Source organism: Centrocercus urophasianus, unplaced genomic scaffold (assembly GCF_019232065.1).
Source record: "Centrocercus urophasianus isolate 14NV4802_14NV808 unplaced genomic scaffold, USGS_Curo_1.0 seq_18, whole genome shotgun sequence".
Classification (NCBI taxonomy): Eukaryota; Metazoa; Chordata; class Aves; order Galliformes; family Phasianidae; genus Centrocercus; species Centrocercus urophasianus.
Window position 1 is genome coordinate 9,483,263 of NW_024884733.1, and position 18,726 is coordinate 9,501,988.

Genomic DNA, 18,726 nt, shown 5'->3' on the forward strand with positions numbered 1-18,726 from the left:
ACTGCATATATATTGATTTTGTTGTGCTTTCTAATCTCCACCTGCTTTATTATCACACCAAACTACTGTGACTTTTAGAAGATAGGTGCTTGTCCAGGATCACACTGTTTTATTTAGGTTTCACTGTATTTAGCAGACTAGTCTGTAGAACAGAACAGCACTGAACAACTCAGTGTAAGCCTAGGCTTTCTACACATTCTTACAGCTTTGCTCCAATGCTTGTATTCAGTGTTACGTAAATGGAAAACATCCTGAAGAATAGTTTGTTCTGATGCCTGTTCAGAAGTCTTGAAAGTATGTTACAGCAGCTGCTTGTTTTGGTTCTGAATGTGCTCTTCTGTATAATAGCTTTAAAGAAAATATTTGCCTACAACTCACAGGCAGGCAAATGCTTTTACTGGCTCTATGCTATGGTGCTATGTTTTCCTTTTTGAATGCATCAGTGCCAAAACTAGTGATAGATTACTGCTTATGCAATTTTTTTTAGCCATGACAGCAGTGATTGTTGGTTTTCAAATAGTTCTGTGCAGGTAGGCAACATCTTGCTCTGATGTGTGCGCTTTATAAACTCAATTTTTATTGACAATATTAAATTTAGGATGATAGGAATGCTTTCAAAAAATGAGTTAAATCTGCATCTTCTTAGTTTACACTGCTGCTAGAATAGTAAATAAATTTGTTCTATTTTTTATAGCCAGATTCTGATTTTAATAGGCTTAATTCAATGAATACAGTAGGCAGGCTTCAGCCCCTTCATTGAGTTCAGGGACCAGTAATGTACCTCCTGGGGATTTCCTACAGTTGTGGCTGTCATGTCCTGTCTTGGGGAGAAAGTTTCCAGTACTCATCTGTATGGTTTTTCATGAGTTTGAGAGGCCCTGGAGCTCCATGCTGCTTTCTGTGAAAGGCAGCTTCCAGATGTGCTTTTCTCCTGGATTTCACGTGCTGAGGACTGGATGTTCAGTAATGACACTGGGTTTTGTGTTCAGCCTTGACTGCGTGTTTGTTATCATGAGCTATTGGAAACAGCCAACTACATTACAGTGACTTAGAAAAAAAAAATTTTTGAGTTGAGTTGGAGGAAAAATGGAATGACGATCCTTAAGACTCAGCATGCAGTATGGTCGGGTAATGCAGGCTGCTCACTGGCACTGATGGTAGGGTTGCAAATAGCTTGGGAAGTGAGAGTTGGGACAATGCTAGATGACTCTCTGTTGTAACCTAGTGCTTATTCACCACTTGATTGGTTTAGATGATCTAATAGTGTTTGGTGCTTTTGGATTTTAAGTAAAATATATATATATTTTTTCATAAATATCTTTCCCAATGAATCCGTGCTCATGGTTACATTTTACTTTGTGAGATGCCAAAGTGGCATCTTTCGAAATCAAGTTTTGGACTATTCATGGCTATGTACCTCAAGGTCTGCAGAGGCAGTACATTAGTATGATTCAGTGGAGGCATCAAACGGGCCACGTGCAGAAGTGACAGCTTAATTTCCATGATCATTCACTCATTTCCCTCTGCTGAAGCTGATAATTCATACCAGTGGAAGTAGGAGTTTGTGACTTGAACACATTTGCTATATAAGTTTAGGTTGCTTCAGTGATGTGTTCCATTTTGGCAGGCAGCTAGATTGAGCAAATGCAGCCTTCTAGACAGTGAAGACTTATGCCATTACTTGGCTGAAACATGTCAAGTTTACCTCTCACTGTTTATCAGCATCCTCAGGAAGGGAAACATGAAGCTTCATAAATAGTCAGCATATTTTCAGTCTATATTGGAATATAGTGTTGCTGGTAGTACAACTTGATTTAAAATTAATTGATTTTCTCATTGTGACACTTTGAATTCCTTAATTAAGAAGAATGCTTGTCATTGAAGAAGTGGAAGAGAGTTTGCCTAGCACTGGCTGGACTTGCGAATGCTTGTGTGAGAAACAGTTGCAAGTGCAGAAGTGTTAGACTTGTATTTTAATTGATTTCTACTGCAGAGCATTTTTGGAAGCTTGAGAACTGTGTATTTGTGTCCTGTTGATGTCGAAATCTTAGGAGCTGCAGCTGTGGATCAAAGCCTTGTTTCATCTAGCTCTGTATCTTAGGGTCATCTGGACCAGATTCTTCACAGCAGCGGTCTGTTTTGGTGAGGATGTGGCACCTGAAGAATTCAGCAAATCATATTCGTGGCCACTTGTTTTGTCCTCTGAACATTAACTATGCCATTATGCATCACAGCTTATTATGTCTTTGCGATCCTCTGCATAATCCACAGTCACTTAGTTGTGGCCTTTTGTTTTAAAAAGGATGTAGGAAAATGAGAAAGGTGTGGAGAAGAACAACAGGGTTTTTCAAAACTATCAAATGCTTTCTGGTGAAGAACAGCTCCACAGAGAAGGAAAGATTTTTCAGCTTGGGAAGGAGACATTGTAGGAGGAGGTCGTGGCAGAGGCCTGAGGGAGGAAAATAGTTGCTTATCCTTCTGGAGGGATATCCAGTGCAAGTGGTGGGTAGCAGACTCAGAGTAAGTTGCTTCATCTTACTCAGTTAGTGTGGTCTGCTAGATCTTCTTAAACTTCAGATTGTGGTCTATGTACTGGCTTTTAAGTATTTTGGAAAAGCTTTGTCATTAACACTGCAAGTGTTTTTTAAAGCTCATCTGAGGTAATGCAGTACCGTAAAAGATCGGATCGATTAAGTCAGACACAGAAATCACTCAAATGACTTTTGTTCTCTGAAAAACTTGCAGTGCTGTATAAAATAAAGTATCAGAGCTTTAGATCATTTATTTATTTATGGAATAAATGGCATCATACTTTTTTTTTCCAATTTTAGGTTGAAGTAATGATGCATTTTACTTAGTGCAGATTGTGAAGGTGTGACGCTCCATGCTTGAGAACCCATTCTTGGAAGCACTGCTGCTGGTTAAACATGCGGTCCATGCACAGTTGTGTGCTTACATCTCCTTGACAGAGAAAATAAATTGTTGAGTAGCGCTTCCACTTTTAAAACTGCTTTACCTGCTCGGTGTTATCTTGAAGAGAGCTTTTTGCCTCAGGCTTCCCATTTTCCTGTTGTGATCAGTTAAGTCTCATCAGGTGTATGATGACTCAAGTGGCAAGTTCTCTTGCAGTTCAGTGAGGTCTGGGTGAAGGTCCCTGTGCTTCCTTATGCTGGGGAAGGGGATTGGGAAAACTGGCGAGTGAAAGCAAGCTGTGGTGATGATTGCATCTCTGCTCACACCTCAGAGCAGCTGCACGGGGGCTTGAAGATTGTGGCTCTTTTGTATTTTTCACAAAATCTTTCGCCTTCTGGAGGGCAGGAAGAAATATGAGATCTGAAGAGCCCAAAGGGTAAAGCAGTTTTCCTTTCTGCTGCAATTTGATTATTTAGTCGTAAGAGCAGCTCAGTCTTGGTCCCAGTCTTGGCTCAAGAGTGAGACTTGAGGCACTGGTATGGCAAAATGGTCTGTAACATCTTTGCTTGAGGGTAGAAGTACAGATGGTGCATGCGATGCCTGTTTGATGAATGCAAGTTACATGTTCAGCTGCACTCTAACCAGGCTCATCTTATTTCACTACTGAACAGAAAAGGATGATGTACCTGGTGCCCATTGCTCTGTATGATAAATACATGAGAATTTAGGAACAGTAAAACCAACTCTTTATTTGCTTTTAATAGGTAACATTGTTAGCGGAAAATGATTGACTGCTAAGGTTACAAATGTAACTGAATTTGTCAGCGTGATAAGTAAAATGGAGCTCCGTGCAAAGATATTACAAGTTTGATAAAGTTGAGAGCTCTCAGTTTTCTTCCTCAACTTTTGAGATTGAAACTTTTTGGCCATCAGTGCAATAAAGATCACATTTGGTGCCGCAACAATATATTAAAGCTGCAGAGAATATCACAATGTGTAGAAGAAAAAAAAAAATATATATATGTATATATATGTGTGTGTGTGTGTGTGTGTGTGTATATATATATATATAGTGTTCATGTTGTCTACTGCATTTTCCCTTCCAATCCTGCAAATTTACTGCTGGAGTTCGTCAGACATGACTATTCACACAGGTTTATGGTTAGGGCTTCTGGACTTTGCCATTCTACTTACTGAGCTGGCAATCCCTGAGAAGTGCTCACCAAGTTTTGAAAAACCTGTCCTTACTGTAGAGAACAGCCTAATACGCTGCAAACCTGACATGGCACACTAGCAAAAATGTAACAGTGGATTTTTAAAATGAAGGACTGCAATGTTCATATTGAATAATTGGTAAGGAGCTTAACTACGTCTTCAGATCTTGCTTGGAGTTAATTCCATTGTTATAAGAGCCTGGAAAATATTACTCATGCAATTCAAGAAAGCATTTAAAATGTTGCAGGATTCACGTGTGTTGACACTTATGAATGAAAGTGAGAATGTTGCTCTTTTATGGTGGAAATCACAGGCCTAGTACATGAGCAATATGATCCACTGATAAGAAATAGAAGTGTGTAGGAGTTATTAGGACTAGATTTAAATATAACAGATGCTTACTAACCCTTAAAAAAAGTGTTCTATTTTGTTGAATTTCCATGCAGGCTTGAATGTTTTTTTCTTAAAATCATAAAAAATAAAGGTTGAATCTGTGTTACGTATAGAAAGTTTGGAGACTGTAGTTGAAAAAGAATGAGCAAGTACAGGCTAGTTTTAAAATTATTTTTTAAAATCTTATGAGCCTCCACAAAGGAATGTGGTGGCTGGAATCCAGGTTTGGCGTTGTAGGAATATCCAGGGTATTAGAACATGACTTCCATAGTGTAGATTCAGTTTGGATGATGAATTCAACGGGGGCTTAATTCTAAATTGGGGCGAGGCATTGGGAAAGGGATTGTAATTCCAAAAAGGAACTGAATCGAACTATGGATCTTAAATGCAAATTTTGTATGAAAATCTTCTGCTGCATCTTCTAACAATAGAGACTTGTAAAAGTAAAACACAGTCATGAATTAATGACATGAAAATGCAATGGAAGCAGCATCTTAGTGTGCCAGACTAAGTCTGAAACGTGTTGGGTGTTTTTTGTAGCAGTGTGAAGATCTCTGTAGCTGGAAGATTCTTTGTGGTTTGAGTGTAGATATAATTTTCTTTTTTTCTTTTTTCTTTTTTTTTTTTTTCCTATATTGGTCATGAAAGAATTGGTGCTAATTTCTTTGAAATTGTCCATTTGTTTTGTAGATTTAATGTTTAAAATAGGCTGTATCTTCTAGGCTTTTTAAATTCCTGTATATGTTTAGATACTCTATGTAGGTAAAGGTTTTGAGGTTTTTCCAACTATTGAATAGTTTCATGAGACTGCTAGTGTTTCATTAATAAAACTGAAATTTAAATGATTAGAAACTCTGTGTTAGAACTGATGAAAACGCATCCTTCACACTTCTGCTCTTCACAGAAGCGTTTTCCTTGTCAGGGTTGTAAATACAATTCATGGTGACCACTATCTCGCTGTAAATGGCAGCTTTATAAATAGTTTTGCCTGAAGCATTTAAACACCCACGTGTTAACATATTGTTCCCTTGTGTTAGACTTGCTTAATATTTTCCCACGATTTAAACATGAAGCAAATCTTGTATTAGTTAAATTGTTTTTCTCACTGGATCTTTCTATTAGCCTATTTTGATTTTTTAATTTTTTTTTTTTCCTTTCAACCTTTGTTTCACTGTCTCTCTTCCTTTGCTGTTCCATTTCCTGTTGTCCTCTTTTCACCTCCTTGCTTCTGTTTTCTTCCTATTCTTCCTCTTCTCAGGATTGTGTTCCCTGTTCCCTTTGTATTCTTGCTTTTTTCAGGGATGCAGCTTCAGGAGGTAAGATGGATTAGGGCTAGTCATTTGAAAAGGTAACTAAGCACAGAAACCTCTTAGCTAATCTGTGTGCACTTTGCATACTTAATTCAGTGTTCTAATTACTGTTTTTTTTTTTTTTTTTTTTTTTGATGAGATACTGTGGAATAGACATGTTAAGTCTTGCCAGCAGGGAACAAAGGGCTCCCCAAAAACTTGTATTTACAACAGGATACTGTCCTGAGCTCCCAACCCTGCCTCTTTCTAATTAAACCTGTAACTTGGGGAATTCCTGCATTTGGGATTCTGTGGTGTAAAAACTCCTGTCTGTTTTGCGACTGTGCTACCGCAAAGCTCTGTTTTATTCCGTAACTTGCAACAGGCCAAGGAGGGCAGGTTTCCTGGGGCAGGGTGGCAATGCTTGATCCTGTATGCACTGTGGGACATGGCAGCTGTTTGCTGAATAGGTTTTGTTGACTGTTTACTTAGAAGTTGCTGGTTTCATGGCTTGTAGAAGCACATAAGGAACACAGAATTTACATGCTGCTTTGCCCTTGCTTGTTAATCGGTGTCATGGTGCTGGCATAGGCAAGAAGAGGGTCAGGAGCTCAGAGTGTCTAGAGTGTTTTACTCCTACCCTCCCTTCCCTCCATACCAGTACTAGCAAAGCTTGGCATATTTTGTGCTTCCTCAGCTTTTTCTTCAACTTTCAATTTCTATTTTCTTTATTTGAAGCAAAGAGAAGAGCAAATGTACATAAACTAAACTCCATACTCAAGCCAAAATGCAATAGACACAACTGAATAGTAGTCAGGAATTTTAAGAGGAGCTTTTCCATGAATATTTAATTACTACATTAACTGAGCAAATAAAGAAGATGTTATTAATATTTGTACTGTGTTAGCAGTGGTTCAAAGGAATTTAATATGTTTCATAGTTCATACAGCATGCTGTGTGTTGTGTAGGCCTTCAAAGAATGCCCACATCTTAACTCCACACATCTCCCTAGCTGTTCTGTCTGCAAGACTGTACATTAAAGCACACTGTCAGAATTAAGGAACATCTGCTCTTTTCTTCAAAGCACAATTCTAAGCAAAATTCCTTGTGGTGATATAGTAGCACCAGTCTTGCATGTTTTGTTACCCAAAAATGATTCCTGCCTTAAGTGATTATACAAGAAGAACTGCATAGATGCTACTAATGATCCTGCCTTTTTCGGAACCCGGTGTGCTGTCTCCTGCATCCCTATTAGCATGTCTGCTTTGTGACTGAACTGAAAATACTTCCTGGCAATCCTTTTTGGAAAGTGAAGGTTAGGAGGTATTTAACATTTAGCTTGTTTGCTCCTGTTTAGGGGTTTAAAAATATGAATTATCTGAATAATGGAGATGGTTTGCAGACCAGCAGGCCAAATGTAGAACCTAAAACTGATTCTTCCTGTGTTTATTAGTTTCTTTTTCTTTTTAATGATCTTTTGCAAGTTAGTATTTCATCTAAGAGTTAGAGTAATCCTCACTTGTGTTCTTATGCTCCAACCCCAGAAACTTAGGAGATAACTTTTTAGCTTTCAGTATCTTACTGAAAAAAGGAGCACTCATTCTATTGCATTGATTTGGTCTTCAAATTCCTTACGGCTCTTTTGCATTGCTTACTCTTAGCAGAACTCCAAGTCTTTGGAGCTTCATGAGAAAACGGCACGTGAGTGATACAAATGTTAAATCTCTGTTCTTGACTTTGATATTGCTTTTTTGCTCTTGCTGGCTCAGGAGAAGACATTAATAGATGCTGAATTAAGACTTCATCAGTGTGTCTGTACTTCATTCATTGGGAATCCTTACAGCTATTTTTACTGCATATAGTGATAATTACTCCTGTTGGCAGAGCAGAACTAATCTAATCTTTTTGGCAGCCAAAATCTGTGAAGGAGCCAGGAACGACGTCTGTTGAATTTTTAACCCTGAACATGCAATTCCATCGTTACCACAATGGGCTCCTGCTTTATCTGAGAACCTAGTAATGTTAATGATCATATGAGTATTAAAGTTTTTTAAGTTTAATAGAGGTGTAACACATGCCTACTTTGGTTACCCTGCTTTTGGGATCAGTCTGTTAGATGGCAGGTGTTGGGGGACTGTCTGGCTTGGCTTGCAAAGAGGATCCCTCAATATAAGAACAGCTATGTCTGCGAGTACCTTTTTTTTTTTTTCCTTTATTGTATATGGCTGTCCAAATATATGTGTATTTTCTTTATGTGTGTATATAGCAACAGCAACAGAATGGAAATAAGGGAGATCTTCCCAGCTAATCTTTTGTCATCATCATCCTCGGGACAGGAAAAGTCAAGTGCCTATGTTCTGCACTAAGTGCTGAGATCTTGGAAGAGCATGAAAGTATTCTGGCAATGATCCGTTCCCTTTTATTTTTCTGCCTTCTGTCCTTGCTTAACTCTGCTTTGTTAGAGTTATAAATGAGGACTGACAGAAAAACCTTCCATCTTAATAACCCTGTATGTGCTTTCTTGCATGCAACATCAGAATTTAACAAAATAAAAAAAAACAAAAACAAAAAACACCCACATGTGATTGTGCCTTCTGAGATGCGTGAATTGAAGCCAAATTCACTCATCTGATTACTTCCCTTTTGTATGCTTACTTTGAATGTCTGGCCTTTCCTCCGCTATTTTTGTCACTCATGTCTGCTGTTACATAAACCCCCCCACTTCTTGGGTTTGCCCCTGTGGCTGATGAGGCTGTTGAGTCAAAGGCAAGGAGCTGCAGCTGTGTATGTATTTCATAGAGCAGTGCTGTTAGAGAAGGAGGGGGAAGGTGATATTTTGGTTTACAGGTCCTGTTCCTCTCAAAGAGGACAAGGTGTATTGAGAGGACAATTAGCTAAGCAAAATCGTCTTTGCTCTTTTTGTCATTGTTCTTCCACGTTAGCTGCTAAGAACAACTAGCCTTGCTTCTGGGAACCTCATGACATCTTTGCATGTGATCGCAGCATTGCAAAGGCTGGGAGGTGCAGGCATGGAGCAAACAGGGGTATGATGTCTGAAAGAGTACACTGGAATTGGTGCATGCTTAAGAAATACTGGTGTTATACTTCGTGAACTTAATTTCAAAAGGAGAGGAAAAAACTCACCTTTCTCCTGACAAAAAAATAGCAGCTCCCTGCTTTCTATTTAATGTCCCTTTATAGCTCAGCATCTCTTCAGATCACCTCAGAGGCTCAATCTTCAGTTTATGCTGTGCTTAGTGCTTTGTTCTGGCTTGTCCTACATGCTATATAAATGTCTAATGATTCATATGCAAATACAAGAATGTTGATATCTACTGAAGTTTATTATAACCGAATCGTATAATAAAATGGAGATGGAGTTGAAATAAATACCAATCGCTGGTTTTTCCACTCCTAGTAATTAGGAACTTGGGAAAGATGTTGGAGTATAATGAAAATGCCTTTCTCTCTAAATGTTTTTTTTTCATGGCCTTTAGGTTTTCACTTGCTTGAGTGATATTGCTGTGTTGCAGTTCCATGTGAATGTCTAACGGTAGAATTTCATCTTCAATACTCTTTATGTTGGTCTCTGAACTCCCTTAGGAGCACTTTTAGTACAGAAGCTATGTTTAGGTACAGAGCACGGTCTAACTACTAACAGAGTTTAATTCTATTGAAGTAGTTCACTGCAAGAATATATTCTCTGGGAGATACCTTGAAGACTAAAGTAATAGAGAGTATATGGAATTGTTTTTTTTCTTTTTTTTTTTTCTTTTTGTTTGTTTGTTTGCATTTAGTCTTTCACTTCATTAGAAGCCTGGGTAGAGAAATCTATCTTCCTCTGGGCAGTGATAGTCCTGCCTGTGCTTTTTGTGTCTAATTAGTCATTTCTATTCAGTTCCTTTTGTGAAGAATTTCTATACATTTCTGTCAGTATTCATAACAACGCGCTATGTTGACAAAGCCTCAAGTAAATGTTTATTTTTGTGTCAAACAGCAAATGTCATAGCAGAAAGCAGCATAGTTTTTGTGGGGAATTGAGTATAATTTGGTTTATCTGCTCACTTCCAATTTATGTTCATACAAATACATTATCAAACATGTAAACGATAGCTCCATCTTTTGATGTTAGTTTTGTTTTTTATTTTTTCTCAAACTTGTTCTTCATTTCAATAAATATTGTCTTAATACCTGCTAGGGAATTAAACTCTGAGCAGGATGGACCAGAAGCCAATAGTGCTCTAATCTGTTTTATAAAAAAGCCTCATTGCAGGAGTTGTAACATGTCAGCAGCACCAGCAATAACAACATGATCTGCTGGTAGAAGTGTAAGTACCTGTTTGGTGGCACGTCTGGGACTGCTTTATAAATATCTTGGTAATCTGTGGATGTTAATATTGAAAATGGAGCAAAACTAGCATGCATTATGAAATGATTTTTTTCCCCACCATCAGTATACTAAATATACTTTGTGACACTATTTCTCCAAGTTTAGTGCCAGAGAGGAAATCCTGTGTAGCTGTCTGTGCTCAGCATCCATTGCTGCACAGAAAATGGCAGGGATGGGTGGAGCTATCACACTTGTCCATGTGTTTTCAGGGCACTGGCCATCCCCAGAGGATGGTGATTTTTGAAGTCTGTATCTGGGTGCTCAGCGTGCTCTCCTCTCATGATTTACCTGTAGCAGAGCCAGATAGGAGCTTTATTTTTCACTAGTGTAAGTGTTTTAGTATTGTGTCTTCCATTATCCTGCTGCAATTTTTTGACTGATCCATATATCAAGAATTCTAGACTGTGGTGTCCTAAAGTGTATGTCTCAAAATAATGAAGAGAAACCAGTTCTTGTACTAAAAGATGATGCTTCCTGCGGAGGAGTGGAGAGCTCAGTCCAAATGGGAGACATTTAGCTCTCTTTACACCTGTACAAGAACTGCTCATTCCTTTGATCTCCCTGTGGTGTACCAAAGCATAATGTTTTTGTTTCTAAAAGAAACAAACAAAAAAATGTAGTAAGTTTCCAAATATCCTCAGGACCATTCTTGTTACTGACAGACTGCAGACTGGTGCTGCATTCTCATTGCTGGCAAAGAGGGTTGTCTTTTAGAGAACTTCCTCAGATTTAGGTGTGTGCTCTTTCTTAATTTTGAGGTTTCTTTTACTAATTTGCTGTACAAAAACCACAGTGAATAAAAATCTTTGTTTTCAGTGAGAAAATGGTTTCTTTAGGTGATTATAGTGATGTTTTCGAAATCTTTCTGGAAGTTTTCTGGATAATTTAATTGACTTTTACAAAATATAAGCAGTGGATAGCTAGTTCTTTGTAAAAAAGAGTTTTCTTACTTGCGTGCTCTTCTGAAAACTGTATGCATATAATGTAAACAGCTTTTGGTTTTAGTAGTCTGAATTGCATCCAGGTAGCTACTGTGGTTAGCGTAATTCAGAAATAAGCCTTTCATTTTCAGTTTCGCAAGAGAAAATTGGTTACTAAGTCATTAGCTGCCTTGCTAAACTCATTAGGCTTCCTATGAATGGGCAGGGGTTAGTCTGTATTGTCTGGAGGCCTGTTCTGTTAAAGGCACCATTTGGCAGTCTGTAATTGATGATGTGGTCCAGTCCCAAGTGTGGATAGGTTTGACAAACGCTTAGTGCGTGGTTTCTGGATCGTACAAGACAAGCAATATAACTGCAGTGTTGTCTTATGGTTCTTGAATATTGGATTATAATTACATTGAGCCTGTTTAACATATGATGTATATTAAGTGCACTTTGACACTTAATGAATAAGCGAGTATTAAAAAAAAAAAAAAAAAAAAAAAAACAAAACAAAAAAAAACAAAACTCCCAAATAGTTTGAGGTGGGGAGTGTGGGTAAGAATCCTCTGGTTTCTGTTAGAACGTGCATAAGGATTACATTTCTTACTTGAAGTGCAAATGCTTTAACCTTTTCTTCTAAGAACAGAGGGCTAGGGAAACTTAGTTTCACAATATTCCTCTCCAGTTTGAAATGACTGATATGCAGTTTTGGACAAAATACTGCCATATTTACCTTTTATTCTCTGCTGGGAGAACTTGGAGAAGTTTTGCAGAATGGAAAGAGCGTTTTCTTTTGTGCATGCCTGCTGATATGCAAGCAGTTTCATCTACCTTAAAAAAACAAATGCAATTTATGGAAATAATTCAGCCAAATCTAGGCCAGGTTTCAGGTCTGTGACAGCTCCTGTCTCTCCCCTTAACTTCTGGTTCTCTTTCTAAGGGTAAGCAACTTAATGCAGCTGTGAGCTGTCTTTATGTGAGAGCTTATCATCCCTGATCTAAACTTAGCACTTTCTAGAGGGAAAGAAGGGAATTCTGAGTTTTTCAGTGAGTATTAAAACTGGCAACGGCAAGAAATTGACTGTGGTTAAATCATTAATAAGACTGTACTCTGCATGGACAAACTTAGTAGACCTTGATGGCTTTTAGGATGGTGATTTAAAAAAACAAAACTTAAGAAAGAAAACAAAAACCAATAATCACTTTGTTTTAAACCAGTCTTCTGGTGCTTTCTTGCAGTATGAGAGTGGAAGGCGTGTGTATGCCTTATCTGTTAGCAGGCTCTATCTTCTAAATAATTTTAACTTGAAAATCATAATTTCTGTGAAATGAGAGAAGGTTGTGGTGTTGACTAAGAAATCTAGGCACACTTTCTCATATTTCAGTATTTGTAACTGCAGGCGTACATGAGCACAGCACGCTCACCAAGCAGCCCTGCTGTCTGTGCAGCACGATGCAGCCTAGTGTAGCTGTGCAGCACATGGGGCCACGCGGCTGGGTGTGTGGGGAGGCTGTGGGCTGGCTTGAGGCTGCAGTACCAGCGTGTCCACCTGCAGGCCCTCGGACTTGGTGTACGTGTTGTCAGTTGCTACTTAAGGCTTGTTGCAGGTACCTTGCTAGGAGCTCCTGTGATGGCTTTAGTGGCACTCAGCAGTGAGATTGTGGGGTCCTGCTGTGTATTGATGGCCACAACCACTGAAGTTGTCTGCTCTAGACTTCTATTCTTGAATTTGTGCATGTAATTGGCCTGTTCTACCAGGTGTGCTGCTTTTTCCTCAGTCTTTCTGGTTAGCTGTAAGACATGAAGTCAGGCTCCCTATTAAATTGGTATTTTCTTGTCTCAGGCTGAAAGTAAAGTAATAAGGTATTTTGACTGAGTGAGCAGTTTGAATCTTACTGGGCACTCGGGATACATGTGGTTGTGACACCTGCTCTGTATTAATTTCAAAAATATTGTTTTCATGTAAACAGTGTTAAGCGGGAACATACAGCAATGCTAAAATCAGTCCCAATGTAAATAATCCATATTGTTATGAATCCACTGTAACATGGAGAACTCTAGGAACTCAGTTCTATTAGTTAGTTGTTCTATATGTTCTAATAAAATGCATATGAAGAGCGCACTTGAACACTGGAAATATTTTTGCTTATAAATACTGTATTTGGTTTAGTATTATATTGTATAGTGGATTTTAACAATCTGCAGTGACATCTTTATGGAGCTAACATCCGTATAAAAAGACAGCGAAGAAAGAAGGCTTTGAATTCAGTACAGAAATCAGGGTGGCTTGAGGATATTAAATTTCTGGTAGATAAAAGGAAAGGTACTTTTTCCCGTCATTTTCATCTCCTCCTGTGAATGGTGAATATATATTCATAATGTCTTTAGTGTGTGACCATTAAACTTTCAAACCTGGATTTTATCTTACCAAGAGAAGAAATTTTATGTACATGCAGAACAACTTTTTCAGCTTTTTCATACTAACATGATTTTATTAAGCTAATTCTTTTTAAAAATCAAAAGTTCTTTTTAAGTTCTCTGTCTTGCTTTCTGTATAGAACTGGAAAGTAAATTTAATTTAGTCTAATTATATGTCTAGTAGCTTATAATTTTTGTTGACGTGAGAAAATGGTTTATATTCACAAAATATTTCTATGCAGAATTGTGTTAGTGCTTCTGTGACTGCAGGGAATGTTATGGCTGAATTAGAACCAGAAGAAGGTTGCAGCACAGTGGAAGTGCTGATTTAGAAAAGAAATAATTGGATCTGCAAATTTTGTTAAGTATTTGTGATCAAAGAGCTGATGTACAAGTTGCTGGTTGTCATGCTTTATGCTTAGTGTTTTTGTTTTCCTTCCCCTAGTTTCTTTGCTTGAAGAACATAAGGACTTTTCTTTCGGCATGTTGTGAAATATTTGGGATGAAGAAAAGTGAACTTTTTGAAGCATTCGATTTGTTTGATGTGAGAGACTTTGGAAAGGTAAGGATCTTTTAGCAATTATACCCTGATAAAACTCATGCTTTGCTGTTTAAGGATAAGTCTTTCTTTGTAGGTGTGATGTAGAAGTTGTAACTGCGGATGGGCAGCCATTAGCGGGGAAAAAAAAAAAAAAAAAAAAAGGGGGGAAAATTAGGAAAACAGATAAAATAAGTTGAAATTGGAGGTTTTAATAAATAGTGGAGGAAATTTCTGGTAAGAAAACTTAGAAGGTGTGAAAGGGGAAGAGTTAAGTTAAAAACCTTATTGAAAGATGACGAGTTAAAGTGTATAAGAAACTTGCAAAAGCGGCAAAATATGGGCAACTACTGTGTGGCGAAAGCACTTTTGTCTTAAACAAAATCAACAGAAACAACAACCAAAACCAAATCCAACAACAGTTTGGAATCAGAATCTCTGGGTGTTTTCATTGTAAGACCACGTGGTGCCAACATGTTTCTTCTTTCTTAACTGCTTGAAATTCATTCACTTATCTTCCTGTATCAATTTTGTTTATTGACAATTAGTTTTTCAAGGTGTTTTTTTTTTTTTTTTTAACCCACTGTAAAGCTCAGATACAGCTACTTTGGGTTAATGTGACTATTCTAATTTGCACAGCCTGAAATACATTCTTCTTTAAACCTATCACTAGTTATTCTAAATATAAAAGCTTTTTCCAGTACATTGTTCACAGCCTCCCACGTATCTGTTTGATCCGTCTTTGCTAGCATACGTTTTGTTCAACTTCAGTTTCTGCTTTTGAGTCATAGGTTATCATTACCCTATTTCCACAGAAAATGATATAGCAGGAAAAATGGCTGTTTATTCAAATTCACTGTATTTTAAACATTATTTCTTTTTTGAAGAGCCCATACTTTTATTAACAAGTAGTTATGTAAGCAGATATGGAAGTAAAGATAATGTAAGAGTGCAATCGTGATTCAAGTCTGCAGAGTGACTGTGTGTTTGAAAACCTTCAGTTAGGACTAATAGCCAAAATATCAAACTATTTTTTACTGAATATTCTGCTGGGTATTTAAGTCCTTTGTTTAGTAATATTAAAAAAAAAAAAAAAAAAAAAAAAAGAGAGAGAGGAATCTGGTAATTGGACTTGTTTCTTAGCGATAATGAGTACCTTTCATCCTCTTAAATAGTATTTAAGAGGAAGCATTTGTTAAAGTGCATTCTTTTTACAAATTGAGAGTATAACATACCTTAAAGATTTAAATTCCTCTGCTTCTTGCACAATCAAAAGGAAAACTAATTGCTGTTTTTTTTTTGTATTTGTACACTATCAATTTCTTTTTTATTAAAGTATTTAGGCAATCAGATATCCTTAATATTTACTTCAAATCTGAATGTAACTTCTAATTAATTGCTGAGATATTTCATATTTCCCACCACATGAACATAACCAGTCTGTTTTTAAAAACAGCCTGATCCTGAAGAAATACTTTGTGATGCAAATTATTATTTCTGTATAATTGCATACAAGTAAACAAGTTCTGAATTAAGGCTGAATTTAGCCCAGCACAAGTGTTTCTGACACATGTTTCTGAACTGTATTTTTAACAGAGTTCATTTTGAAACTTGTTTTTATGTGAGTAGAATGATTTGGTTTAAAAGCACCAGCAAAAAATCAAAACCCATCAGTTGTCCATTCAACGTATTTACTGTTTTATTTCTTTTCCCAGAGCAAAGTTAGGTCCAGTAAAATCAGTAAAATTAGACCTGAGGCTTTTATGCTGATGCTGCCATTGTATCACACAGGGCACTTTGTATTCCTGGTACTGTTCGGTGGCTGTTGTCACCTTTCCTGGAATGCTACCAGGTGAAAATGCTGTGACAAATTTGAAAGAAAATAGTGTGTGGTAATCTTTAGTGAGATTACATGTGCAGTAACAACTGCATGTGGGGGTGGAGACAATAATTTTGATGAACCCGAGCAATCTTTGCAAAAGCTGTGCTGGGCACACTTCTGGGTGCAAAATGGCACTTTTGTTATGCTGTCGTTCTTGGATGCTTGTATGAATGCTTGCCATGCAATTGAAAGTTGTGGTGTGTTACACTTAGGTATGTTGGTCTTTAGTCCTGCTAGCCTCTGCAAATGAGCATGTAGGCAGCTTCCTGGCAATTACACTAAAATGTGTAGTTAGCATTGTGCTCAGTTATTTCTTTGGTTTAACAGTGTCTAGTTTGCACAATTAGCTTGAGGATGTTTGTGAGGTGGCATGGAGTTTCATATGATCAAGTACCTGTTACTTTGGAAATTCTGAATATTATTGCCAGTGATGAGAATAAGAAAACTTTTTCGTTTTCTGTCCAGTTTTCCTTTTTATCTTTTGCATTAATTATTATTTCTGTGTATAAGCACTCAAACGTGAGATCTCCAGCCTTCCTGAATTGAAGTGACAGACATACAAAAGGCCAAAAAAGCAGTGCCCTACATTTTTCATCTGCTGCAGCCAGGTCATATTGCAGTTTCTGAAGATAATTCTTGAAAATTCTCCCTCATTATATGCAAAATATGAATGATTATGAGCACAAACATGACATAATGTGGTTTAGAAATCCTCTCAGACACGTTTTCAGATTGTTGACTGAATGGCTGATGGGATGTGTACGTGCAATTTCCACAGCCTGTGAAACATTTGTATATCCTGTAAGACAGACAGTAGTTGAGTTGTCAGAAATTGGCAAGTAATTATTGGTTCTGAGGTAAATGACCTATTGCTGAGGTGACCCTTTAAGCCTTACATACCTGGTACTTAAAAGAAAAAAAAAATAATTAAGCAATTAATTTAAAAAAAGAACTGAATTTGTCATCTTATGATAAGATTTTCTACTTTGACAGATTTCAGAGACTACTTAAGCACAGTCATGAAGACTACAGGAAAAATGTGTCAACTGTAAATGAGTGATATGCTTTCAAGGAAATAAGCTGGAATGGAAAAAACATACGATAGACCTTGTGATGAATACTATCTACTTTTGGAAATAATAAAAAAAAAAATATGTATATACATAAACATGCTCTTTGGAACTAAGCCTTGTGTCGTGGTAGCAGTAGCTGTATGTTGTCTATATAGAGACATACACCATTTATCAATCTTAGGAAATACTGGTTCCAAAATATTTGATGATAATGGTAAAACTTGCGTTTAATAGCTAGGGGTGAATAAGCTAAGGCTTTCACGTGTTGCATCAAAACATATGGAAATTGGTCTTGAACCTTGTGTTCCACTTTGGAGAGACTCTCTGATGTCTGTGATTAAAGAAGGGTGTTTGCAGTTATTTTTATGGAAAGTAGAACGGAAGCTGAAACAGCAGCACGTAGAAAGCAGGTAACCCCATGAGTATGTCATCCGTGCATACGTGCTGAATGACTGTTGATATCAGCTGTTACACAATGAGGGTTTTCTTCTGTTTCAAACCTGAAAGCACAGATTTTTTTGATTTTTAGACTGACTATAAAAGAGACGGGATAACTTACACAGAAACAGGAAGGTTCTCAAACCATTCTTTTAGCTGTAAAACCTCCTTGTTTTTCCCTGCATTCTGCAGTACTCACCCATCCCCGCTCAGCCACCTTTCCTTCAGTAAATTTTATGGTTGCCTTGTTCAGTTCCTGACAGAGCATGAAATGCCCTCCCACGCGTGTGGGGTGCCAGGCAGTGTTTTCATTGCAAATTCCATGCGGGAGAGTCATTTTTCACTAGCACAACGTTGTCAGGTTCTTCCTTTATACCTGTGTGCCAGAATCAACAAATAGTGTTGATGCTTGTTCTGGGCTCTGCATGCTCCTCCTGCAGTGCCTGTGATGTTGAATATGCCACAACAAATTGCTGTTATCCCTGTTCTCTGAAGAAGTTTCAAACTCCTGTGTGCAGAAATGGGAATTGGGATTAGATCCAGCTCCTGTTGATGTCAACAGGCACTCACTGGCCTCAGGAGAAGTATTAGAGGACTTGCGGAGAAAATGCTGTCCAGATATTGTCAGGAGAAGAGCTTTGTTTACTGTGCTTTTAAATATTGTCAGCAGTGACTGAGCGCAGTGTTTGTTATGATTCAACTCATCTAATATGGACATGTTTTTATTCTTTAACTCTAGAAGTAAGGAACAAATAGACTTATTTTCAAAATAGGTTAAATAATAGTAGGAACTTGCAGTAGGTGTTTAGAAATAATCTGCAATATTATGATTTAAGCAAAAAAAAAAAAAAGCAAGGTGATCAGATACAACTACTACTGATCAAATAAAATGCCTAATTTTTGAAAAACACCTCTAAAAAGCATTTAGGATAGCATTTGGTATAGCCAACTCTTCAGTGATGCTTAAAAAGCTTGTTAATGTAAAAGCAAGAGACTTCTGTGAAATTATGGAATCTGAATGCTAAGATCATGCAGTTTGTGATTGTTTTAGTTGCTCTGTTAGCGCAAATGGGCTATGATGAAGCAGAAAGTCATGCAGAAGTTGAGGACCCTGGTATGTTAGTATTCCCTCAGGTTTAGCAGATTCCAGGAAGATCAGGCAGATGTGCATGAGTTGTGCACACCAAAATCAACACAACAAAGAGCAGTAGTTGTTATGACAACTTACATACCTTTCCAGGAAGAGAGAGGAG

At 37.5% G+C, this 18,726-nt stretch overlaps 1 protein-coding gene across 3 annotated transcripts in view; it reads left to right on the plus strand.

Moving 5' to 3' along the window:
- Positions 1-18,726, plus strand: part of VAV3 (vav guanine nucleotide exchange factor 3) — a 156,495-nt gene that overhangs the window by 14,296 nt on the left and 123,473 nt on the right. For all 3 annotated transcript variants that reach the window (XM_042819144.1, XM_042819146.1, XM_042819145.1), the window contains exon 2: positions 13,988-14,104. In XM_042819144.1, coding sequence (XP_042675078.1) covers positions 13,988-14,104 — 117 coding nt within the window. The remainder of the gene's footprint in view (positions 1-13,987; positions 14,105-18,726) is intronic.